At 40.6% G+C, this 22,708-nt stretch overlaps 3 protein-coding genes across 20 annotated transcripts in view; 1 reads left to right on the forward strand and 2 right to left on the reverse strand.

Annotated features, from left to right (window-relative positions):
- Positions 1–18,097, forward strand: part of ACOX2 (acyl-CoA oxidase 2) — a 31,656-nt gene extending 13,559 nt beyond the window's left edge. For all 10 annotated transcript variants that reach the window (XM_049097789.1, XM_049097787.1, XM_049097791.1 and 7 more), the window contains 4 exons: positions 1,706–1,811; positions 6,444–6,661; positions 13,721–13,853; positions 17,192–18,097. In XM_049097789.1, the coding sequence (XP_048953746.1) occupies positions 1,706–1,811; positions 6,444–6,661; positions 13,721–13,853; positions 17,192–17,254 (520 nt within the window). In that variant the 3' untranslated portion in view covers positions 17,255–18,097. The remainder of the gene's footprint in view (positions 1–1,705; positions 1,812–6,443; positions 6,662–13,720; positions 13,854–17,191) is intronic.
- PXK (PX domain containing serine/threonine kinase like) overlaps positions 13,931–22,708 on the reverse strand; it is a 134,356-nt gene continuing 125,578 nt past the window's right edge. For all 7 annotated transcript variants that reach the window (XR_007404136.1, XR_003140634.3, XR_003140632.3 and 4 more), the window contains 3 exons: positions 22,513–22,582; positions 14,907–14,979; positions 13,931–14,331 (listed from right to left, as the gene is read on the reverse strand). The gene's annotated coding sequence lies outside the window, so the exon portion shown is untranslated. The remainder of the gene's footprint in view (positions 14,332–14,906; positions 14,980–22,512; positions 22,583–22,708) is intronic.
- Positions 19,839–22,708, reverse strand: part of KCTD6 (potassium channel tetramerization domain containing 6) — a 40,802-nt gene continuing 37,932 nt past the window's right edge. For all 3 annotated transcript variants that reach the window (XM_025456372.3, XM_025456373.3, XM_025456370.3), the window contains 2 exons: positions 22,513–22,582; positions 19,839–21,251 (listed from right to left, as the gene is read on the reverse strand). In XM_025456372.3, coding sequence (XP_025312157.1) covers positions 20,565–21,251; positions 22,513–22,582 — 757 coding nt within the window. In that variant the 3' untranslated portion in view covers positions 19,839–20,564. The remainder of the gene's footprint in view (positions 21,252–22,512; positions 22,583–22,708) is intronic.

Consider the following 22,708-nt stretch of genomic DNA (forward strand, 5'->3'; position numbering starts at 1 on the left):
GGCAGAGAAGGGGAAGTCACATCCATCAGCCCCCATCACTTCCCCATCCTGGTCAAACTAGTAGAAGGACATCACCACTCTGGCCAGTACAAGGAACTTTTTTACATCTTTAGGTTCCTACTGTAATTTGCAATCCAAAGAATATGCCCACTTGTATAAATGTATCTATGTAAATATCGAAAAATAAATAATGTAAATACCAATACTGTATTTAAAATATCCCACAAACTAAAAATAATTTTTAAAAAGATGACTACATCCAGGGGTAGGATTAGTTTATTTCCAGGGTCTAGTGGGCTCCAGGGAACACAGACAAGACCAAGGACTCATTCACTCTGTCATTCAACAAATACCGGCAGGAGGTGTCAGACATGTTCAAATGTGCCAAGGGGCTGCAAATAAAAAGAAGTCCTGACCAAACAGAGACACCATCACAGGAAAGAGAGATTGAAGGACCTAAGAAATAAACTTTCCGAAACCACCCCCACCCTCAACTAAAGCACCAAAACAGCCCAGAAGAAATATTTTCAGTATATAATAAGAGGTCTTATAGCCCAACCTGTGGTCTAAGGACTGGTTAATAATTATTTCAAGATCACAACCAACTTTGGACATTCATGTATTTATTTCACAAGTACTAAGTGTCCACAGTGCACCAGGCACTGTTCTAGGCACAGTGGATCTATCGGTAAACAAGTCATAAAAAGCCCAAGCCTCATGGAACATTTTGTTTTTTAAAAAATATTTTATTTATTTATTCGTGAGAGACACACACAGAGATACATAGAGAGAGGCAGAGACACAGGCAGAGGGAGACGCAGGCTCCATGCAGGGAGCCTGATGTGAGACTCGATCCTGGGACTCCAGGATCATGCTCTGAGCCGAAGGCAGATGCTCAACCACTGAGCCACTCAGGCGTCCCTGGAACTAACATTTTAGTTGGAGGGAGGTGGGGCGTGCCAAATAAGGCTGCTCAGGGTAAGTAAAATGCCATTATATTGATTTTTGCTTGTATTTCAATATAACATCTGCTTATCTAACTCCCTGATAAGAAAAAAATAAATATTGCTTAATAAACAGTTTGTTTTGCATAGCAATTTCATGGGTTATGAGTGGATGGATGGGCAGGAGTAAAAAAGTAAGAGAATACAGGTTAAGTAAATGGCAAATGACCAATTTAGTGGTTTGGAGGACAAGAGTTTGTTTGGTTTTCTTTTCTTTTCTAGCCTTTTAAGGTCCCTTAGGTAGAACCTACAGGCTGGGTGACTGACTGGCTTCACTAGCCTTTACAGGAAAACCATTGTCCTTGCTCAGCCACAGAAGTCGGTCAACAGAGTGGCCTGAAAACACTGGCATCAGGATGGTGTCTGCATTAGGAAGGGGTTCAGTGCCTGGCCTAGAGCCCTCAGGCTTTACAGCTCAGAGGTTAATACGGCTTTACCCTTACTAGTGGTGTGACCCTGGACCAGCTAGTGAACCAATCTGGGACTGTTTTCCCCTCTGTAAATTGGGAATGCCTACCCTTAGAAGGGTTAAAGAGATAATGTAGAGCAAACATTTAGCTTTGCAACACAACAAACTGTCAATAAACGGGAGTTACTGTATTTCTACTTGTGAGGCTCCCCAGGCAGCCTGAGACCAGACTCCATCAGTCTCTTTCCCACTCAGTCAGGAAGTTGAACCTTTCTTTTCCTTTGGCCTTCAGGCTCATAAAGGACTCAGCGCATCACTTACAGACTCTGATGCAATCCGGAGCTGACTGGGATGAGGCCTGGAACCAGAGCACTGTCCTACACCTCCAGGCTGCTAAGGTGAGCTGCCCGCCAGCTAAAGCTCCAGCTGGAAGGGACCTGTTTTGTTTCCCCCACAGGCCACCATGCTGAGAAAATCTGAGCTCTGCCATTATTCCCAGCCCTGCTCAGTGGCTGCCCTCATTTCACTTCCAAGGCTTTCGTCCAGGGTATTTTAATTAAAGGACTTAACTCCAAAGCAATCTTGCTGACAGCTCTTAGGGAAAAATGTAATGAGGCAGTGTTATTGGATTTGCTTGAGGTTGTTCAAATATTTCCTCCCAGATAGAAAAGCAGGTCAAGTCTCCCTTTAGCCCCACAGGCAATCCTTAGATGTCTGATTCAATTTCTACTATGTTTTGCGTTTCTGCATAATTCACATTCAGTCAGCAAATATTTGAGCACCCACTCAACACCAAGCATTGGGCCGGGTACTGGGGGCTCGATGGTGCCCATAGGCAGTACAATCAAGGCAGCACTGGGATGGGGAAACAGGCTACAGGATCCCAGGGAGGTACATCGCTACCTGGCATGAGGATCAGAAAGGCTTCCCAGAAGTGGCATCCAAGCCAAGACGTCAAGAGTGAGCTGAAATTAGCCAGGCAACAGGTAGAAGCTGTGGTTTGGGAAATGGAGGTTTCCTGGCAAAGGGAACAGCAGGTGAAAAAGGAAGCGAGGCAAGCAAAGACATGGTGCTTGAGAAAATGCAAATCCTCCCAAGGAGGAGTTAAAGGAGGAAGACTGAACCCAGAAAAGGAAGGCAGGTAAGGGAGGGGGAAAGATGGGCAAGGCCTGGGACCTTCTGCATCGCTGTGGACTGTTTGGTTTGTTTTCACTGCAATGGGAAGCCTTTGCAAACTTTGTACCTGGGGAATGAGGTGATCAGAGTTTCACTGTAGAAGAACCATACAGGCTGCCTGGGGAGCAATGGACTGGAGGCTGGAGGCCAACTAGGAACAGGCAGCAGCTGTCTGGGCAAGAAGGGCTGAGTGAGGGTGGTCCAAGAACTTGGCAGACGGCAGGGAGAAACGTGGGTGGACACAGACATATTAAGGGGGTAGAAGAAAGCGACTGCTTTTAAAGAGTAATGGGGTGGGAAAGAGGTTAACTCCTGAGCTCTCACTTAGGGAGCTGGGGCTCTGGCCCTACCTACAGCTGGAACTGTAAACCAAGGTGAACACTTTGACCCTCAGGCATCAGGCCCAGGAAATGGTAGGAAAGCCTGAAGGAGTGTAGCAGCCCTCGCGGTGCAGGCTGGGCATGAGCGCCACCTGGTGACCCGCCGTCTCTACCACACATCAGCTGGTACTGGTCTTAACTCTGCCACCATCCACGGGGCTGTGTCCATCGCAGGGGGACTCCCTGCTGTAATAAATGTCCTATCAACCCAGAGGAGGGTGAGCCAAGGCTGTGTTCTCACCAGACTACAACAAAAGGAACCACAGCTGCCCATTAGGCATCCATTTTCCAAACCTCTGCCCTGCCTTCCAATGGACCAGGCACTGCATGCCAGGGTTACCTCAGTTAATATATACCACCCTGGAGGTGGAAAGTAGCATAACCTCCATTTTACGGATGAGGAAATAGAACTCAAAGGAATTAAGTCCCAGAGGTAGAAAATGGTTAAGATGCTTTGCTTTCCTTTCCCTCACAGATGCAAGCTATGACCTCAGCCACTGTGTATGAGGGAGAGAGGTGATTCTCCAAGTCCTAGGGGCATCGAGGGTGGGTAGTTCAGCCAGCCTAGAGGAGAAGAGCAAGTCCCTTCTTCCCCAGGCATTGTAAGCTGAAGAAGAGTGGCTTCCTGGAGAGATGGTGCCCAAGCTGACTCTCCAAAGTCATAATGGGCAGAGAAATCTGCAGTTTCTGAGCTTCATGCTTTGGAAAAAACATATACTCTACAGAAACCTTAACCACTCACCATGTCCCATCTAGAAACCATAAATATGCAAGTAGAGAGTGACAACAACACAAGGGGAGTGGAGAACAGTGCAGAGTGGTGGCCCAAGTTATGTTTCCTGCTCTCTGCATGACCTGCCTCTCTATGTGACATCCAGTGTCCTTCCTTCCCTGGGCTGTAACTTTCTGGTCCATATAACAAAGGGGCATGAAAAGGACCTTTAGGCTCTGATAAGCTCTGGTTGTGTAACCTGAGGCCCTGCCCAGGAGAGGTTGGTTCCTAGGACCACTAGAGGAAATGCTGGTACCCATTATAATCCAGCCTCAGTCTCTGGTGGCTTTGGCAAGGCAAGGCAGTGGTGAAGACAGACACTTAACAAGGATATGGACAATTTTTCGTTGCTACCACCTACTAGCCATGTGACCTTGGGCAAGGAATTTAATCTGTCAATGCCTCGGTCTCCTCATCTGCAAAATGGAGCAAATAATAGTACCTACCTTCTAGATTATTATGAAGATTAAATGAGTTAATACATGTAAAACTTACAGATGCACCTAGCATATAAATGCTACACATCCCACCCCTTATACCCAAATTAGGCAGAAGGCAATATTTAAACCAACACACACACAAAGGAAGTAAAGTGCATTGTGTTCAAAGCATGGTGCCAAAGTTTGACTCACTGTCACCAGAGGCCACAGAGGCCGGGGCCCTCAGGCAGCTCTTTATCACCCCACTCCACAACCCCAAGGCCCTGAGAATTTAAGGATGTGGCCCTCAGATTAGAAAAGGGAAGCAGGGTCTGTCCAGTTTGAGCACCAAGGGCTGTCTGACTCAGCGGAGGCAACAGGGCACATCTGTTCGTTCCTCTTCTATATCCAAATGTTGCAAACCGAGTGTGGCTGTGAGCGCACTAGGTCCAGGTGGCAAAGCAGTGTTGTTAGCACCCATGTGAGGCCTCCATGGGAAAGGCAGATCCTTTCCAAGTGAGAAACCTGATGGGGTCAATTCCCTGTTAAAGACTCTGGTGGCCTTTGGACCCCCAGAGAATGAAATCCCAACTGATGTGAGCTTCGGGAACAAACAGTCAAGAAAAAATTGAGCCATTTTCTGTGCAAAAGAAGGTGGTTTTATTAAAGCATGGGGACAGGACCAGTGGATAGAAAGAGCAGCCCTGGGATTGTCAGGAGCAATTGATCACATACACTGAAATTGGGAGGGGTAGAGGCCAATGAAGTTTCCAAAAGGATTTTCACATGTTAAGGAAGGAATATTTACAGGATCCTGGAGGCCCGGCTAACTGTCAAGCTAAGGCTGTTTTTTCCTCTAGCAAGGCGTTAATATTAAGACAGGAGTTCCAGGAGGAATGTCATATTCAGTCTCAAGTACTTGTCAGTGAGTTGTAAGTGATAAAGAAAGTTCATTTTATCTACATTTCTTTTGCCTTTATTCCCCACCTCACCAACCATGTCAATCACAGCCCTTCAGGGGCCTAGGTCGCGGTGCCCACCCACCCTAACTTACACAGTTCTGTCATCACCTCATTCTGCCCCAGTGATGCAGCCTCCCGCAAGTACAGCCCCGTGTACATGCAATAACCCCCTGCTGAAACTTCTCTGAACCCTCAAGACAGTCTAAGCCTTGCTACTTAAGACATTACTCGGAAGCTATCTGGAAATCTGCATTTTCACAAGATGCCCAGCTAATCTTTACGCACATAAACCTTTGAGAAGAGTTTTTATGTGCTCTTCTTTCCTCCCTCCTCCCATGGAATTCATATACCTTACCTGATAACAATATGTGCATTTGTCTTGGGGAGAAGGGAATATTCAAAATATTCAACAACCAGTAGGGCAGGGGCACAGGCCAAACAGAAAGGACTTCAGGCCTAATGGAGGCAGAGGCCTGAAAGCCTCCTGCTGGGTCAGGCATTCATCCTTTATTTGCAGAGCTGTAAGGGGTGGGGGGGGGGTCCCAGGAAAGGATCCTGGCTGACAGGGGGGTCTTACCGGGTTGAGGGCAGTGGTCACTTACCAGGTGGTACCAAAAGTTTTATAATTTTATTTTAAGTAAGCTCTTTGCCCACTGTGGGACTTGAATTCATAACCTCGAGATTGACAGTCCTTTGCTCCACTGACTGAGCCAGCTAGGTGCCCGAAAGTTTTGTTTTAACCAGTGACAAAGCCAGATTGTTGGATATGTGCCAAATAACTGCCCTGCTTACCTTGCAGAGTTTACCCTCAGTAGCTGGGAAAAATTCTGTGTTCATACTGAACCTCTAATTTCTCACCCCAAGACACACACAAGCACACACCATGGCACTGAGCATGGCAAACAATAAATAGCTGTTTTCTTAAGTGGTGCTGTCCTCCACCATCTCCATGCCAGCCTCCAATACCCCTGTATTCTTTCTACTTTCAAACCTCCTTGAAATTTCCCCCTAACAAAATGAGGAAGCTCAGGGCCAAGTCCCAGAGCCCACAAGCCCCCATCAAGAGCATGTGTATACATGCGTGCATGCAGACACACACACACACACGCACACACACACATACGCACACAGGTATGCTGTCAAAAAGGCTCAGTCAGACCCACAGGGAGCTGAGAGAAAAGGTGGCACTGATCAGCCTCCTGGGAAAGGATCCTCCTGATCACTCCTGGCCGCAGTGAGCTTATTCCAGCAGTCCTACCCTGCTTCCAGGAGGACTTCTGGAGTCAGAAATCAGAAACTAACGTATCTTTGTGTCTTTCAGGCACATTGCTACTATATCAGTGTGAAGAATTTTACAGAAACTCTGGACAAACTAGAAAACGAACCAGCAATTCAGCAGGTGCTCAAACGCCTCTGTGATCTCTATGCTTTACACAGTATCCTGACAAACTCGGGTGACTTTCTCCACGATGGCTTCCTATCTGGGACCCAAGTAGATGCGGTGAGAACAGCCTACCTGAACCTGCTCCTCCTCATCCGGTAAGTGGCTGGCCCTCAAAGCATGGTAATCTTCAGAGACTAGCCCTAGGTCCTTTGTTTACTTCAAACTCTGAAACTGCAGCTCCATAATCTTGCTACATGAGGTCTGGCAAAAGTAGCAACCACCCTGGAGAGGTTTATACTCTAGCATGATTACATCAACATAAAGTATTATGGATTCATGAAAGAAAAAATAAAATAAAAAAACAATTAGAAATAAAAATACCTAAAAACAAATTATCTCAATTGAATAATCTTCAACATTGTAAAGGAAATAGGAATAGTATCTAAATGAAGCATACTACTGTATTCATAATATGTACTAATAATGAGTCTCAATCATAACTAATTATTTAAGGAACACTTATGTGTGCCAGGCATTGTGCCAAAAGCTTTCACATACATCATCTCATTTAATCCTTCTAGCTTTTTGAAATGAGTACTATTAATTGCCCCATTTTACTGGGGAGGAAATTCAGGCTAAAGGGAGTAAGGAACTTGCTCAGGTCTCTCAGTTAGCCAGGGGAGGAGCTGGGTGCAATCTGGGACCTATTGGACCCCAGAGCATATGCTTCTACACTGTATTAAAGTTAAGGTGAGGAGATTGTTTATTTCAAATGTATCCTTGTCTTTGTTGAATGTGCTTAGGCAAACTCTTACTAAATTGACTAAACTTAGTTTCTCAGCTTCAAGATGAAATTTTCTTTTAAACTCAGTAATTCACACATTTATTCATAAAGCAATAATACAAATAGTTCTTAAATGCAACATAATGCAGTACAGTTTAGGGTCATGACATACTAATGCAATGCTTTCATTCTGTTACGTTATATATATAATCTAAATGATCACTTTAAAAACATCGAAACCAAAGCCCCAGCCTGAACAGCATACTAGAAGAAACAACTTAAAACAAAACAGGTCAGTCACCATTGTCCATAAGATACAATGGGCTACCTTAAGGATTTAACCTTTTCTGAGAAAACAGGATGACTCCTTCATATGGGGTGGTGTGACACTGTGTCTGTGTTTGTGTGTGTGTGTGTGTGTGTGTGTGTGTGACTTTTCCGCTAGAACCTCTAATAGTTCACATTATCTAGAACACTAAGATAATAAAAAAGGCAAAAGATTTGAAATTTTAAAAATTAGCTACTTGTGACAAAGTTTTTAAAAAACTAGATCAAATTATGTTTATTTCTAAAAAAAAAATTATGTTTATTTCTAACAATATGCAACATTACCACTTATGACTCCTTATCAGCACCTAACAGATATTTGGCAATCAGCAAACGTTTAATTAAATCATCAAAAACTGTCAAAAATACATTTCATGCAAGTATGCCTCAGGTATTAAACTTTCCCTTATATAGAGAATACAGTGGTGGGAACCATTAATAGCAGAGCTGAGTATTGCACAGTTCAAACCCAAGTCTAATTCTGAAGTGCTTGGCATTTTAAACATTTATTTATTTACTTGGGGGAGAGAGAGAGCTCATGAGCAGGAGGAGGAACTGAGGAAGAGGGAGAGAGAGAATCTCAAGCAGACTCCCCACTGAGCACGGAGGCCAATGCAGGGCTCCATCCCAGGACCCTGAGATCATGACCTGAGCCAAAATCAAGAGTTGAGCATGGAACTCAATGGAACCACCAGGCACCCCTGAAATGCTCTGCATTTTAAAGTACATGAAAACAGGGATGCCCGGGTGATTTAGTGGTTGAGTGTCTGCCTTCAGCTCAGTGTGTGATCCCAGGGTTTTGGATCAAGTCCCGCACTGGGCTCCTTGCAGGGAGCCTACTTCTACCCCTACCTATGTCTCTGCCTCTCTCTCTGTGTCTCTCATGAATAAATAAATAAAATCTTTAAAAAAAATAATAAAGCACATGAAAACAATAAGGTTTTAGCCTGACTGACAGAGATGATTAAACACAAAAGATAACCCCTAACATCTCATAAGCATGATTTTTTAACATCTGCAACAGCATTTCTAAGCACTTGCCTTGGCACCAGAGACTTACAAGTTAAGACAAGACCAAGAGCACTGGCACAAACAGGCAACTTATGCATTGCTGTAATTGTTTTATTAAATTAGCTGGAATATTAAATTTGTTATGTGAGGTTTTAGGTATCCATCTAACCCACAAACTGATTTACTCACCTTATGTTTCCTAAGTAACCTTATTACTGCGAGGTAGTTAGGTATGTAACAGACTCCATGTTTGTAACAGTTCTGTGTCAGAATTCCTTGCCTTGGTTACTTAGTATCACCCTCTAATTTCTGAGATAACAAATGAAGGATGGCACACTATTCCCTGTGACACTAAGAACCAGCTTTCTGTGTAATGTTAACTAACTGACCCAGTTTATAGTTGTTTAAGGGGTCATAAAATCTCAAGTGAAGGACATACAGGTATAGATGACAGATTGAACATATGTATTTACTTTTGTTCCCTCCTGAAACAGCATGGATTACAATTTTTAAAAAGCTACACACCCACAAAAAGAAAAAGAACAGGGGAGGAAACATGAAAATATGAAAGCAGATGAACAGTAGTAGACCAGAGAAAACTGGATCATAAACCAGAAGTGAGAAACAAGTTATACCAAAGAACCCCAAGAAGTAGCAGCACTGTGCACCTCTGACAATAGGGATAAAGTTGAGACCCACGGGGGTTCAGCTCCATCTGAAACAGAAGGAGCTGAACCCCCAGGTCCCCTCCTCCTCTGAAAGTAATTTTGAGATTCTCCTTGACTCCACCCTGGCAGAAGAGTATACAGCGGGTCTGTGGGCCAGGGAATATCAGGCATAGTTGACAGTGAGGCTACCCTACAGAAACCAGGGGTCTGAATAAATGTTTATAGGCCAGGTGCTAACCTAAGCCCCCTCCCTCAGCCCTCTTTTCCCTGGCTCCCAGAAAACTGGCAGCCAGGCTAGTATGCTACAGAAAGATGATAGTATGCTCCTTCTCTGAAGAATGTGACCAGCCCAAAGGAGACAAAACTGAAGATACTGACACCATAGCCCTCTAACTCACCCACCCCATAGTGAATCCCACATATTGACAAGCACACTTGGACTTCTAATCAGCTAAGTAATGCCCCACTCTTAGCTATGATCAGAGACTCGGGGATCACTAGACACCCAAGGGAAGCCCCCGACTTAAAACAGAGACCAAATAAGCAAGAAGGAAACAACTTTGAGGGCACAAGAGAATCTTCCAGGAGAAGGAATCTTTTTAAAAAGACCAGTAATGCCCTCAAAGAGTTAAGAGGAGATACACAAAACCACAAAACAAGAATGTCATTTCTTAAAAAGTAATATTCAGAAAAAAAAAAAAAAGAGAGAGAGAGAGCCCTATGAAACAAAAATGATAGTGGAAATGAAAAGCTCGGTGGAAGGACTGGAAAAGAAAGTTGCATAAAATCTCACAGAAAAGAAAGCATAAAGATAAAAATTAGCAGAAAAGATAAAAATAGCAAGAAAACTGATTCTAACTGCCCATCATCTGAAAAACAGGTCTAGAAAGAGCAGATAGAAAAAATAGAAAGGAACAAACCATTGATAAAATAATTCAAGAAGCAGGAGGCTAATGAAGAACACGAGTTTCAGACCGAAAAGGCCACAAATACTTAAAGACTAGAGGAGACAAACACACACAGAAAAGTCAAACATACAGTGTGCGACATGGTAAATACATGCTACGAAGAAAAGGAAAGCAGGGAAGAGGATTAGGAATGCGGGGATCCGGGGGGTGGGGTGGGGAGACAGGCTGTAGTTTTATTTCATTTGATTTTTTTTTTAAGATTTTATTTATTCATGAGAGACATACAGACATAGGTAGAGAGATGGGCAGAGGGAGAAGCAGGCTCCTCACAGGGAACCCAATGCAGGACTTGATTCCGGACCCTGGGATCATACCCTCAGTCAAAGGCAGATGCTCAACCACTGAGCCACCCAGGCATCCCTTCATTTTGATTTTTTAAAGATTTTACTTTTAAGTAATCTCTACACTGAATGCAGGGCCCAAACTCACAAGCCCAAGATCAAGAGTTGTACCCTCCACTGACTGTAGTTTTAAATAAGTCAGAGAAGGCCTCCCAGGGAGGGTGGTATCTGAGGAAAGATCTCAAGGGGTGGGGACATGAGAGGAGCCATGGGGTTGGCTGGGAAAGGAACATTCCAGGCAGAGAAGTACAAATGTTGGAGGCCAGAGCTTGCTTGGCACGTCTCCCCCAGAGAAAAGAGAAGAGGCCACAGAGGCTGGAGTGGCATGACTGAGGTGAATGAGAGCAGTGGTCAGAGAGTTAAGGGTGTGCTGGGGCCAGGGGTGAAGACAGGTAGAGATCATTGGAAAGACTTAAAATTTGGCTTTTAGTTTGTGTGAGAGTGGGAAGGTTTTCACCATTTCACTCATCTGATATATTTTTCTAAAGGATCACTCCAGCTGCCATATTAAGAACTGACTGGGGAAGGAGATGAATAAAAAGCAGGGAGCCCAACTAGGAGGCTACCTCAATAATCCAAGTGAAAGATGATATCAGGTTAGACTGGATGAGAATACTGGAGGTGATGGGAAGTAGCTGAAGTATGGATATATTTTGAAGGTAGAACAGGATTTGCTGACAGATCACAGGTGTGGGGTGTAAGTGACAGAGAGGAGCTCGAGTTTTTGGCCAGGACAGAGTTGCCATTTCCTATATATATGCCAGGTTTGGGCAGGATGCACAGGAGAAGGTGCAGAAGATGTGGAGTTTGGCTTTGAACATGTTAAGTTTGAAGAGCCTATTAGTAATCAAGTAAGATGTTAATAAGCAGGTAAGTGAGACTGGAGAGATAAATTTGGAAGTCATTAGCATATGACTGGTATTTAAAGCCATGAGAAGGATATCACATGGAGTGACTATATGAAGAGAAGAGGCCTGAGTACTGTGTCTTGGGACCCTCCAAGGTTGATGAGAGGAAGTAGCCTTGACAAGAGCTATTTCAGTGGAGTGGAAGTGAAAACCTGAATGGATCTAGTTCAGCAGAACAGGTGGAAAGAAGAAATATCAAAGCATAAACAAGCACAACACTTTTAAGGAGCTTTATCATAAAGGGGGGCCAAGATATGGAGTAGATGATGGAGAGGAAAACAGACTCAAAATCTTGTTTTAAGGACGGGAGGTAGGATAGCATGTTTGTATATGAAAATGATCCAGTAGAGAAGGGGATTTTGATATTGTAATGAAAAGGCAAGAAAATTTCTAGTATGTTGTTCTCTAATAGGGAAGAGGAGAAGGCATCTAAGGGATGAGGAGGGGCTGGCATGAGCTGGGAGCCTGGACAGTGTACCTATACCAAAAACAGAGAAAGCATGTATAAATAAAGTGGTGGGAACTTGTGGGTGTGCTCTTACCCCTTCTATTTTACCAGTGAAATTGGACAAAAAGTCATGTAAGTAAGAGAGATGTGAGATAATCATCTAAGGCAATGAAAGAGTAAAGGAATGAGAGCAATGTCTTATGACTGCTAGCCAGCAGATAAGGGCCCACCTGAACTCCCATTACACCAGTCAGTACTGACTTCCCAGCCACATATGGCTACAAAGGTGGTGACACAGAGTTGATGAAAAACTGCTGAATATATTTCTGAGGGAGTGAATATAACAGACCATAGAATTTCAGCTGAATAAGGAAGGAAGGGAGGCCACCAGGAGGATGAGGGACATTAAGTTAAGTGGTAGGTACTGGTAGGGTCAAAGAAGTATAACCAGCCCTAAATGGAAATCCTCTCACAGTGATGATGAAGGGTCACCCAGAAAAGATTAAAATAGGAAGCTACAGTATCCCAGTCACCTCAACTGCTTTGTAAAAGGAGGACTAGGGAAGAGTATAAAAAAAAATTGCAATGTTATGTTTTATACCCTTGCTAAAAAAAGTTAAAGAAACATGTGAACAATTTTTATTTTATTTAAGATTTTATTTATTTATTCATGAGAGACACAGAAAGAGAGGCAGAGACATAGGCAGAGGGAGGAGAGCCTGATATGGGACTGGATCCCAGGACCCCAGGATCACGACCTGAGTCAAAAGCAGACTCTCAACCACTAAGCCACTCAGGCATCCTGTGAACAATTTTTTTTAAATATTTCATTCAATAGGCTAAAAGAAAACACATTTTGTTGCTTGAAAAAGAAAAGAAAAAGATTATCGGAGTCAGAACTCTAGAGGGGGTAAGCCAAAAGGGCAGGAGCCAGTGAAAGGAACACGCCCCACATCATGGAGAAGGTGCAGATATGGAGAACTGAGTCCTGGGATGGCATCTTGGTGGAAAGTGACAGAGGGAGCCCTAGAACAAGGTCAGTAGAGAAGATCCAAGAACCAAGAAGCCGCATTTTAGAGGAACATTCATGTAGGTATTGAAATTGCTACGGATGATGACAAAAGTTACAGTGAGAAACAGCAGACCAGGAGGTAGATCACTCTAATGGGAGAGACGTGGTAGGGACACTGCTCAACCACGAGCAAGATATGCGAAGTCACAGTTATAGACACACATATAGTCATAATAATGCAAGCACCAAATATAAGTCTGACCAGAATTATAACTATACTGGGAGCAGGAACACCAAGAAGCAGCAGAGGTGAGGCAGGATGATACAAGGGTGACAAGAGGGAACTAAAAACACATCCTTATCTTTTTGTAATGGAGAGTTGACAGATAATACCTAAAACTGAACAACCAATAAGTAGCAATCCACACAAGATATTTAGAGGCATTCAGGTAAATACCAAAATACGAGCTGAAATACTGAAACTGATTGCCCGAGGTGGGGGAAGCACAGATGAGACAAGGATGTGCTGATTTTAAATAATAAGCCTTGAAGATTACTGGACTCCTTCTACTTGTATATCTAACAGATCAAAAATTAAAACTTTTAGAAAATTAAAGCTGAGTTGTTCAAAACAACCGAGCTGAGTTGTTGTGACCTCTTAATTAGGTGTTGTTATTCACCATCCCTGATTAAACAGATTCATAAAAGCAATCTAAAATACTCACAAACTCTTGTTTTCTCTCGCAGGAAGGATGCCATCTTGTTAACTGATGCTTTTGACTTCATGGATCACTGTTTAAATTCAGCACTTGGCTGTTATGATGGAAATGTCTATGAACGTCTGTTCCACTGGGCTCAGAGGTCACCGACCAATACTCAGGTAGTTGAGTAGAACTCATTATGAATTATGTAAGAGAGCAGAGAACAAGCATGAATACAACCTCCATGTTTTCTCATTTTAATTGATTCCCCATTAGGTTGGAAATTACTTGGCATAGCATGTCTGTTAAAAAGATTTTGAGAATACATGAAAAAATCCAGGAGTGGCCTGGATTGGAACTCTGAGTATAGACTGTAATCAGCAAAAGACACGGCTCAGAATTTGGTAAAGGGAATTAAGAGGAAGGTCCAAGCTCTAAATCATGGCTTGACATACCCAAGGGCATACACACATAGTGCCAAACGAGCTTTTAAGTAACAAAGAAGATAAATCATTGCAGTGATTGAACCATCATGTTTTCAGCCTTTTACCTCTCAGTTTTGTGTTGATAAAAATGGGTATTCAGAGGTGATAGGAAGCTTCGGGTGGGGGATCAGATCAGACTCTCTGTGCTGGAGATGCCTCCTTCCTCTTCACTCTAAGGAACACAATCCCAGGAACAAAGAAGGCTGTTGCAGGACCATCAGCAGCCCAAGAAAGCCATATAAATGTCTATTACAAGGGTTATGGCAAAAAGATCCCCAGCTGTCCCTAAGAGAGAATACCAGAACTCTACGTCATTGACAGAAGGGAGGACTCATAAAATCCTAATGATTTAGGGTCAGCGTCCCAGACTCTGCCATAAGCCTCAACGGGAAAAGTTATGAATGTCAATGACTACAATAACTGGAATAAAGAAATAAACCCTATATTTAGAATTGGGTAACCAATATTTAATAGCAAATTTGATACAGATGATCAAAACAAAGATAATCTATAGATATGCAACAGATTATTTTAAGCTCTGTAGTGCAAATGTTATTCAGGTAACGAAGCTTACTTTTTTACCCCTTAGGTCAAATTTCAGAAAAGTGTCTTAACACCTCATAAAATTGGCAACTCTTAGGCTTTCATTCACACTTAGCATGGTGTTAGACTTGCTCTTCACATTTTGCATCCTGTCACACCTCACAGCGTAATTTAACACGATTATCTAAAATTATAACTGGTCACCTCCAAGATGCTTGTCAGATAGAAGGCCAATCCATTTTGGTCATTTCCCGTCTCCAGGAAGGCATCCTTTTAACTTGATAAGAAAATATAAAGAATTACCTGAAGAAAGTATGATACATTTACTGCTTAATACAGTTAAGCTACTTCTGGTGTGTTACTTTTTCTATTAGATTCCCCCTACTTTCTAATATTTAAATCCTGGCATGAAACGACAGCAGTCCTCCTACTCCAGATTAGCTCCTATGGTCTAAGGATAAATCTATGCCCTTTGCTGCTCATGAGAAAAACCGACCCTGCCAGCAAATGCTAAATATCTAGCTCAAACCTGCTCAACTAGCAATACAAGGAAACATGCCAGTTCTGATTCCTCATCATCACTAAAGAACATAGTGCATTTTTTTTTACTTTGTTTCTAATCTTTATTTTAAAAGCATTTAATCTGCATACTATATGAGGGCAAGCTTATGTAAATGAGGAGCATGACTGGTCCAGAGCATCAACAGATTTGGTAAAATGTTGATGCTCATCATCTCATTCGCTTTTCTTTCTTTCTTTCTTTCTTTCTCTTTTCTCTTTCTTTCTTTCTTTCTTTCTTTCTTTCTTTCTTTCTTTCTTTCTTTCTTTCTTTTCTCTTCTTTCTCTTTCTTCCTCTCCTTCCTTCCTTCCTTCCTTCCTTCCTTCCTTCCTTTTTTGTTTCTTTTTTTTCCCATTCACTTTTCTGTTTTTCCCTATCTCCAGCTACCTGACTGTGAACAAGGATAGAGTCTTTCTCTTCCTAACTCTAGGATCTGTCTCGGAGTAGACACTTTGCATTTATGGAATAAATGAACATAGTTTTATGACCCACAGTGAAATGAAGAACCTCCTGCATACACAGTGCTGCAGACTCTGACCATCTTGGCTTACATTACCTTGCTAAAAAGGTGACAAGTAGAGTAATGTGACTGTTCCATGCACAGCAATTTGGGAATGTGAGATTATCAATGGCCTTAGAGAACTGTCGCCAGTTAGTTAAAATGACAGTCGGTTGACTATTAAAATATAGCCACATAATCTTACACTACTGGCTCCTTGAGAGTCTACCAAAATAGCACTTTTAAGGTATATATTTCTAATCTCTAGATAATTTTGAAGCTAAAGACATTTTACTTCAAATGTCTTTTGAAGTAAAAGACATTTTTCCTCATTGGCACCAGTAGAAAAAGGCACAATGAAGGTATTTCAAATAAATTAAAACAATAGCTATGTTAAAACATACCTTGGAGACACAAAATTACAAAGGGGAATATATTTCACTGACATTTTCTACCAAAAGAAAAGTGCTATGCTAAGTTAAACATCTTAGAATCCTAAGACAGTCTCTCTTCTGTCTGGGGCAGGCTGAGTGTTGAGCTTTATCCCTAGACAGGATGATGCGCTCTTTCATAGTTTACTCTAGCCATGGTGTGTTTGTTTTTTGGCTTTTTTCCTGAGCTGGATGCTATTTCCAGCCAGATTCTCCAAAGTAAATTGCAAAAGGCTGTTCCTGCTCCCCACATGAATTCATATTTAAGTGATTCCCTATAGATGCAAGCAGTGCAGGAACCACTGGGGACAATTTCAAAACAAGAATCCTATTTCCCCCAATTATTCTACTGTAAAAATTTGTCCAAGTAGTTGCTAGATACATGAAACACACCTACTGATTCATTCATCCATTCATTCACTCAATGAATATTTATTGAGCATATGCTCTACACCAGAAACTGTTCTAAGTACTAAGGCTATAAGGGAGAACAGAAGTCATAGACCCTGTCTTTAATGAGGAGCTCAAAGTTTTAGCCTAGACAGGCAAACAAGTAAATATAAAAGATGAGGCTAGAACTGTGAAGCAAAGAATTAAGACATATATTAGTGAACAAGGGGAAATAACCTACTCTTACATAGAACCTTAATTATCCAATTCATCTTCTGAGTCCTTGCTTTGCGGTTAATGTTCAACTTCAAAGAACTTCAAAAAGTCAAGCATTTTATTTGTATTAAATTCCAAAAGCAAATGATAAGCTGTTTCTTAATTGGCCACCTGCATCCACAATTTAAAATCTGCATGAGAAAAGGAAGGATGCCCTTTGGAAAAAATATTTCTCCATATGTTCACACAAAACAGATTTAAAAAAACTAATTTTTAAAATTAAGAATCTTATGTAATGTTACTTTTTTGAAACTAAAAACTTAATGTGGAGGTAAAAGTCATTAATCCTGGCAGAAATATTGTCTTAACAATGTACTTTTTTTTCTACAAACAGGGGAACCCTGCCTATGAGAAATACATAAAACCACTATTACAAAGTTGGAGATCCAAGCTGTGAAATAATGAAGAGCATTCAAGAGGCGCCACCATGGGACTATGAACTATGGCATATATAGCATTCAACTTTAAAGTATACTTCATATATACTTTATATATTTCAAAAAAAAAATATATATATATATACACACACACATATACATAGTTGTTGTTTTTAAAGTAAGCTCTAGGGGCGCCTGGGTGACTCGGTCAATTAAGCATCTGCTTTTGTTTTTGGTTCAGAGGTCCTAATCTGGGGTCCTGGAATGGAGCCTTGCATCAGGAGGCTCCCTGCTCAGTGGAGAACCTGTTTCTCCCTCTTCCCTATACCCCTCCCCTGTTCATGCTTTCTATGCTATCTCACTGTCTCTCAAATAAATAAATAAAATTGAAAGGAAGGAAGGAAGGAAGCAAGCAAGCAAGCAAGCAAGCTCACTTGCTCTGAGGGCGGCCTGGGTGGCTCAGATGGTTAAGGGTTTGCCTTTGGCTCTGGATCCTGGGATCAAGCTCCATGGCGGGCTCCTGACTCAGCAGGGGATAATAATAGCCCTATTATCTTAAAAAAAATAATAAAGTAAGTTTTATACCCAATGTAGGACTTGAACTCACAACTCCAAGATCAAGAATCACATGCTCTACCAATTCAGCCAACCAGGCACCCCCTAAAGTATATATTTTTTAAAGAGGGTCATTATCTGAATGGATGGATGAAACATCTGTGATTTACTTCATGAAAATCTATGGAAGGAAAAAGGGAGAGTGAATAGCTGAAGATGGGGTCATTCAAGGGGTTCGTGGGTATTTGCACTATTCTACTTCTGATTATGTTTAAAATTTCCCATAATAAATAAAGTAGTGCTATCCATTTGTAGCATCTATTTTGTTAAATACCACAGTTTTGCTTTAGATCTAAAAGTCAATAGATTCATTAGTTATCATTTACGTCTAATTTAGCACACATTTATCCAAGGTTTAAAGGGATATACACATGTGCACACACAATCCTCCTCCAAAAGTGCCTGTTCTTGGAGTAATCTAAATAAAATGTAGAGCTCTGAGAATACCACTAAGTATCAATTTTTGAAAATCAACTATTTTGCAGGGAAAATGATTTAAAATTTTCTTAAAAAGACATAATTGTCTCAAATTACCCAAATATAATCAAACTACATTTTTCATATTGCACAAGTAAACACTCAAAACTAAATGCCACCAGATTAAGTTGCAAAAAAACCTCAGCTGGCTACTTTTCCTAATTTACTTATAAAAATAATCATTTAGTTAATTTTTTCTTTTTTTCTTCTCCTTCTTTTTTTTAAGTAAGCTCCTCACCCAGCATGGAGCCCAATGCAGGGTTGCAACCCTCGACCCTGAGATTAAGACCTGAGATTAAAAACTGGATGCCTAACAACTGACTGAGCCACCCAGGAGCCCCTTAGTTAACAATTAATAAACCTAAGAAAATTGACCAAAACAAACTTTTCTCCAGTAAACTGGGCAAGGAAGAGACCCCATAAGATTTTAATTTTTAAAACCTTAGAACTAATATTATTTTCATTTCCAAATCATCCTGTCTTGCTTCTATCTCTGCCAATTCAACAACACATAAGTGGCTGGATGTTTTTTTGGAGGAGGGGGGTAATCTCTAATCAATTTGAAGTATCAGACAATTTTCTAAAAAGATAACTTCACACCATTTAATGAAACCACAGCAACCTGCCAATAGTATGATAGGATTTTAGTTTGAAGACGGCTGAAGATGGTTTAGTTGAAGATGGTAAAAACAGGGTAATTACAGGTTTCTAGATATTGGTCATTTGTCAAATCTTAAATTTTCAGAGAGACATGGGCAAAAATGGATATAGGTAAGTGTTCTCATCCTCCTTTCAGAGACAGAATTTCAGAATTCTCTCATGTAGAAGAGAAAAGGAAAGGGCACACAGCCTCAAAACTCCACTCTTCCCTTAGAAAACAGGGAAGAAATTACATGACTTACTTTATAAAGTGTTCCAGCAACTAGCAAGTCTCACTATAGCTAACATAATCCTTCCTATAACTTCCAAGAAAGAGAATCAAAGCAACTATTCAAAATAAAGACCACAGTAAAATAAAGTACATATGTATCTCCAACTGTTCCAGAGCCTTCACTCACTGCAGTTTAGTTTTTCTCCTCAGAAACAGACTTAACTATAATAATAAAATATATTTGTGGGCCACCATAATATTGTGAGAAAAAAGTAAAGAGCCAGTTTGTCCCTGTGCTCAGTGCAAAGCTAGCAAAAGGGTCATATTCAGTGCTGACAATTAGTGGCTTCCTGAAGAAAAATCTTCAACATAAGTCCTATTTGAAAAAAAATTTATCAAATTGTTTGATTCCCTGTTTGAATATGCACTCTTTTAGACAAGATGATTAATTCCATCCATTCCTGCTCCAGTAACACAGTAGATTCTATAAACTGCCTCCTCAGGTTCTACTGAGTCCTCTGGAGTCAAATACAAAGGTGTTATAAGCAGGATATACTGGGACATAAACCAAACAATACATACTTTAGGCAAGAAATATGATGTCCCCCCCCATAAGTAATAATAATCAACAAATACAAACCTAATTTTCATATTTCATTTTTTATTAGTTTTTTTTTCTTCTTCTGGTAGACAGTACACTTGGGAATTATACTGCACCAGGCATAAGAAGTAAGAGTTCTACCACAGGGACATTTTGTATTCAGAATCCAATATAAATATTTCTAGTCAGACATTTCCATGGCTACAGATATTTGGTTGCTTGATTTATATGCATAGAAAGAAACAGTTGTCATAACTGTAAAAAGCAGTACTTAACAAGTACTTTTAAATGATTGGAACAGTTTTCCTTTAATATTACAATACTTCTTATTGGTTTGGAAACTAGGTCACCCTACATGATGTTTTGATTTTTCTCAAAGGCATCATGAATACTCTGTTTATTCTTTCATTCCTGCATTTTTAGCCTTCTAGTTGAGTTAGGGACCATTTAATCAGAAATCATTATAGCACTGTAATAAAAAAAGCTCTGTTAAGAGTAGATTATATACCATAATGATTTTCATACTTCTTTTTATAAAAAAGGTATCTGGAGGCTCCAAACAGGCACATGCATACTCAAGGTAAAAGGAACAAAACATAGAGGAGTCTGCTAACGCACAAAACTTCCTTCTGGTCCTCAATGCCTTCAAATAAATACAAATATTAAAAAAAAAAAAAAAATCCCACACTGTGATTTAAAAAAAAAAAAAAAGTCTCTTCCATGTCCTGGAGAGTGAGTTTCCAGGAACTTCTCCCAGGCTTATAGATCAGTCATCGGTCTTCCGGGCCAGCCTACAGAAAGTCCAGTTGTGCTCCACTGTGTTCTCGTTGGCCCGCTCACTCATGTGATGCACTCGAGTGTTGCGGATCGTGAAACCTTGTTTCGTAATGTATTCCATCAGGTGGACCCGGAGAGAAACTTCCTGGTGATAATCACAGGGTCCAAAAGTAAAGGAAACCTGGCAATCTCTGGTGTCCATCATATGCTTATTCCACTTCGTGAAATAGTTTGAGATACCTTCTAGTAAGGAATGGACCTTAGTGGTGATGGTTAATTGGGTTATGATGACAGCTACTGGATTGGAGTACTTAGAAAGCTTCCGAGTGCTAGATAATTCCACAACCTCTTCAAAAGTATCCATAGGATACAAAGGCTTAGGGTCATTGAGACACTGAATCAAGGGCTCAATCTGATAAAAATCTGCTTCTTTCCGAAGCAGATCAAATTCCTTAAAATCCAAAGGTAAGGTCAATTCTGAAGTTCTTAAGAAGTTGAGAACATATCGGAAAAGAGGTCCATCTCGATCAATGAAGTAATTGCCTTGAGGGTCTCGAGCTGTGGGGAAGTCCCCCCCAAACATAGCTCCAAGCATGGAATCCGGGTAACGCGTCAGTGTGGTCAGAGACGTTGTATACAAGTGTCCACCTACATTTAACGTGACTGGGTCAGTCATCTGAAATTTTTAAAAAATGATCAGTCATCTGAAATCTCTTAAATCCTAACTTTGACAAACTAAAAAAATTAATAGTAACAAGCAAAAGATTCCTTCAGGCTATAATGTATTTAGCAGTCCTATAATACAAAATAGCTTTACTATCAATGATAAACCTACCCAGATAAAGGGATCTAATACTTTCTTTCAATAGGAAAAGGGTAAATCTAATTCATTAAAACCTTACACTAAAAAAAGAAGAGCATGACTTCCAAAGCCATTTAATTTCAGGTCCAATACCTATAGAGAAGTTTTTAGGTCAGAGTATACTATGGGAAGAGAAAAGCCAAGCTAAAATATACCCATATAAGTTTTTTTCTGATTAAAAAAAAAAGAGAATTTCCTTTTTCTTAATTCAATTTAACACATACTTCTTTCATTTTTCCCACTCAAAAAAGGGGAACAAATCATAAAATTTATTTTAAAAATAAAAATTAGTGCAGACCTACTCTTTATAATTTCTCCATGGAAAATACAGTGCCAAATACTAACATAACAATATACTAGTCAACACAATCTTATATACCCAAAGGCTAACAGCAGCTTTCAAATTTTATAATCTGATACTGTATTCACTTTTGTAACATTAATGTTGCAATCTGGCTTTTAATTTTGAAAAGCTAGCTTCTCTACATAATACATACCTTCCCTTTTAGAAATTATATTTAAGAAAAAAATAAAAATAAAGACAGATGGACTCCAGGTACTAGACAAGTGAAATATTTCTTTGATTAAAGGATAAGTAAAAAAAAAAAGAAAAAAAAAAGGATAAGTAAAATAGGAAGACCAGCACATTCAAAAAAAAGTACAAGTGGAAAAAAAAAAAGTACAAGTGGGAGAAGTGGCAACTTCTCAAACTTCAACTTTCCTAAGCACAAGAAAAATCCTCTGTACCATTACCTACTAGACCATTTTAACAGTTACTACTCTATGTAGGGTTTTAAGAGTGATATACTTTGAAGACCTTTAAATTATTATGATCTCTCTCAAGTAAGTGATTATAAAAAGTCACTTAGAGAGCTCATATTGACTTTGCTTACATAAAAAGACCAAACTAAACAAAAACACCCCAAAAATAAACTCATTAAGAGGGGAGAGGGTGTTATACTAATTTATAACTTTCATTCTTTGAAGATGCATTATACCTAAGAATACAGAAGAAGGGGGAAAGACACAAAAATTATTGGCCAGCCTTCAAAATGCATCTGTAAAAGCATCTCACCATATAGCCCCAGTCTCCATTATCCATCTGCTCCAGCGCTGCGTCTTGGGGAGCCCAGGTTCCAGGGAAACTTGGGGGGAGAAAAAGACATATGACAGAGCATGTAACTACGAAAACAGAATGATTCTTCCACCCAAAAGAGCAGGCCAAGCATCGGGTAACTACTCATCTTCACTCAACCAAAACTGGCTACAGG

This window comes from Canis lupus, chromosome 20 (assembly GCF_003254725.2).
Source record: "Canis lupus dingo isolate Sandy chromosome 20, ASM325472v2, whole genome shotgun sequence".
Lineage (NCBI taxonomy): Eukaryota > Metazoa > Chordata > Mammalia > Carnivora > Canidae > Canis > Canis lupus.